Source organism: Cajanus cajan, chromosome 1, assembly GCF_000230855.2.
Source record: "Cajanus cajan strain Asha chromosome 1, NIPB_CcT2T_4, whole genome shotgun sequence".
NCBI lineage: Eukaryota > Viridiplantae > Streptophyta > Magnoliopsida > Fabales > Fabaceae > Cajanus > Cajanus cajan.
In genome coordinates this window covers 75,941,320-75,944,841 of record NC_138517.1, presented here as the reverse complement: position 1 = coordinate 75,944,841, position 3,522 = coordinate 75,941,320, and the positions used below count along the sequence as shown (strand labels likewise).

General features: G+C 36.8%; 1 protein-coding gene across 1 annotated transcript; it reads right to left on the bottom strand.

The window, feature by feature from the left end:
- Positions 1-218: 218 nt before the first annotated feature.
- Positions 219-1,670, bottom strand: LOC109812906 (putative purine permease 4). The gene has a single exon (XM_020376969.3). It carries the CDS (start codon positions 1,599-1,601, stop codon positions 408-410), a length of 1,194 nt encoding a protein of 397 aa, XP_020232558.1. The 5' UTR covers positions 1,602-1,670; the 3' UTR covers positions 219-407.
- Between the last annotated feature and the right edge of the window lie 1,852 nt (positions 1,671-3,522).

Here is a 3,522-nt window from a genome sequence, read left to right as displayed (position 1 = left end):
TTTCTCCAGTTAACTATTGAGTTATTAATTAATTGGAGTATAGCAATTTTGCTTAGTCACCACCTTGTAGCAGTCAACTACACATAACCCTTATTTTGATGCTTTCAAATCGTGCCCAACACTAATTGAATTGGCCTACATTATCCCATTGCAGTACTATCAATTCACTTGTCTAAAGAATACCAATCACTCAATGTGATTTTGGTCTTTAGTGTAAAAGAGGGGAAAAAGAATTTAAGATTACGTAAAGCTATAATAGATGTAACAAGCTTAAGAAGAATCTCGATGATATTATTCTGGCACACACATATATAATTAACAATTGGCAGTCTCGGTCAATCTAGCTAAATTACATATTAGACAAAGATGACACTATAAACTATACCATATAGTTGCAAATGCATAGTTCAATAAGTTGCACCACGTTCCAGGATGTGGATCATCTCTGTGGATGAACCATTACTACTGTTCCTGGTAGGAGATATGTGTTGTTCCACTTCCACCGTGTGTTTGAACTTGTAGATGCCATAAACATAAGAGCAGAAGCCCCAAATGCAGAGAAGAGTGGACACAGCTTTGAAACCACCAAAGTTGTCTCCGAAGACTACAACCCCTCCCAACACATTCATGGACAACAACGCTGTCATGCAAATCCCCCCTGTCAATGAACATGTCAAGAACACCATTCCTGCAGTTCCCATAAAACACAGCTGCCACGTCACCACATTTCCCATCACAGTCACCCAATAAACTTTTGAACCCTTATCAAACACCGTTTGGCTCTCTTCCTTCATCTTGGAGAATCCACCCTCGCATGCCATTCCAACTGTGGCCAATGCTGTTGCTGCAGCCTCCATGATAACCTGCATTTCCATCACCACTCCATAGCAATAAACCTTCTCGTAAACCCTCTGCATCACTGGCAAATACAAGGCAAACATCAAGCCTGCACCAATGGTGCAAAAGAATCCAATGAAGTAGTTCTTTTTAGTTATCCCTTGTGGCCTCTCTTGGCTAGAGTCTAAAGCTAGGAGGATGGAGCTTAAGGTGAGAAGGATGACACAGTTAACGTTTGAGAATGTTATTTTCTGTTTCACAATGATGACAGAGAAAAGAAGGTTGAAAATCAGTTGGGAAGATAGCAGAAGGGCTGAGGTTGAAACCGGAAGATATGAATTTCCCCATGAGAAGAAAAGATTGTTAAATCCTAGCATAACACCTATTGAAACAGACATGAGTAACATCTTTGGAGTGAAATCAGAGAAGGGGATCCTCTTAGTGAATTTAAGGAGATAAGGGAGAAAAATTGGGATCGTCAAGAGAGGAAAGCCAAGAGTTTGAACCCAAGTTGAGACCCATTTGCTTGAGCCTTTGTGAATGAAATAGTATTTAGATAACAAACTAGAAGAAAGTGACCCCACAAAGAGACACATATAATTAACCACCAGAAGCCGCATGTACCACTTGTTATAGCTAGACTTTTGATCTGTATGCAGCTGCATTCTTGTGTTGTTCATGAGACAAGGTAGATTTGCATGTCCACCCTCTTGATGAACAAATTGAATTTCACGGATACTGTTATTGACTCTAGGAGGGGTCATGATGGTGACTCAGAGATTGATGTTGGGGTTGGGGCCAGTGATGTTGATGTAAACTTTATGGTTAAATTAAGAGTCCGAATTCTGAAGAATTTTTTACCAAAATAATATTTTTTAAAAGAAAAATTACGGGATTAATAACTTGCAGGTTTATTTACCTCGCTAGAACTATTTATTGTACATGCTCAGAAAAATTAAGAATTAACGAAAAAATAGACTCATGAAACGACCCGTTTTAAAGAATTTTTTTAGTTATTTTTTTTAACCTGGAACGGGCCGTTCTTGTTTTAGAACAACCCGTTCCAAAATAGAAATTTGCACATTTTTTTGAACGTGGAATAGCCTTGGAACGGCCTGTTCCAGGAGCTGTTTTAACGAAATAAAATGTGTTTTGGAACGGGCCGTTCTGGTTTTGGAACGGCCCGTTCTGGGCAAACAGTAAAAACGCTGGTTTTCCTATAAATAGGCCCTCTCCCCTTCATTTTTTTCATGCGATTTCAGCTTACCTTCTCTCCTTTATTCCTTCCGTCTACCCCTTTTGAATTACTTTCTTAGAATCACGTTCTTTTCCTTTAAACCTTTCATAAAATGGCTTCTTCAATCTACGTTATTGTTCATTCTGATGGTTCCATTAACCAATGTCCGAATGAAGGAATCACCTTCTCCTCTCCATCTGCAAAATTAGTTCGTATCAAGAGAGGAATTACTCTAGAAAGGCTTCAAAGAGTCATCCATACAAAGCTACATCGACAAGATTCTGAGAGGGTGGCTAGCATACATTTTCGGTACCCTATTAGACTTGGCCCAGGGGTTAGTAACTATACCTCTGTTGAGTTGACGGATGATGAAGAAGTTGAGACACTTTTCAATGTTCACGATTCTAATCAACTTCAATCAGTTATTGAATTATATGCTATATTTACTATAGTTGAATCACATGCACCACAAGTTTCACCTTCACGTTCACCTTACGAAATTTATCTAAGTTACCAGAACACTAAACCATTTGGCCCAGAGATTCTCTCTGCATGTGATTCAACTGTGGTAACTTTGATAAATTTTGTAAGGTGAACGTGAAGGTGAAACTTGTGGTGCATGTGATTCAATTGTAGTAAATGTACAGTAAATGATTCTAGTGTGATAAATAAACTTGCTCAGTTGTTAATCTTGTAATTTTTCTTTTAAAAAATATTATTTTGTTAAAAAATTCAATTCTGAAACTGATCGGTTGAAGTGATTCAGTTCCTTTTCTTTTCATCTTGTCAGCATCACAGTAAACCATTTGTCATCTCTGTGTGCAAGTCTGACGTGTGCAGTGTTACGTATACTTCCACTGCTGCGTGGGTTATTAAAACCATATATACCATAGTGGACCACTCAATAATACATTTTGTGTTCACAGTTCACACCTCTATTTTTTTATACGCTGCTAGTTATAAATTTTGATATTACTACATTATCACTGCCTTCTCTTTTTATTATTTTTTGCCTCAGGATATTACTTTTTTTGGTAAAGAAGATATGAATTAGCTATGGACTGTATACTGTTGCCGAGCTTGCCGCTAACGCTGCTGCTGCTACTGCCGCATTGTCAACATCATTTCTTTTTTATTTATAATTATTACCATTGTTATATTGTCACAGTCGTCACTTAATGACAACAACCATGATAGTTTCTGTTGCTACGATTGTGCCTTACCATTGATGTAAATTGGCAGTAGTGGTAACATTAACTGTGAGTGTAATAATGATAAGCGAGATGATTAATATAATTATGTGTGATGGAAATCTTTATAGTTGCAGATAAGAAAATAATAATAATTTTATTGACAGTATATATGATTGAGTTTTAATTTTATATGTTTATTTTTTTATTTGTAATATTAAGTTTATTGTTTACTACTCTTTGTTTTTTATTACATGT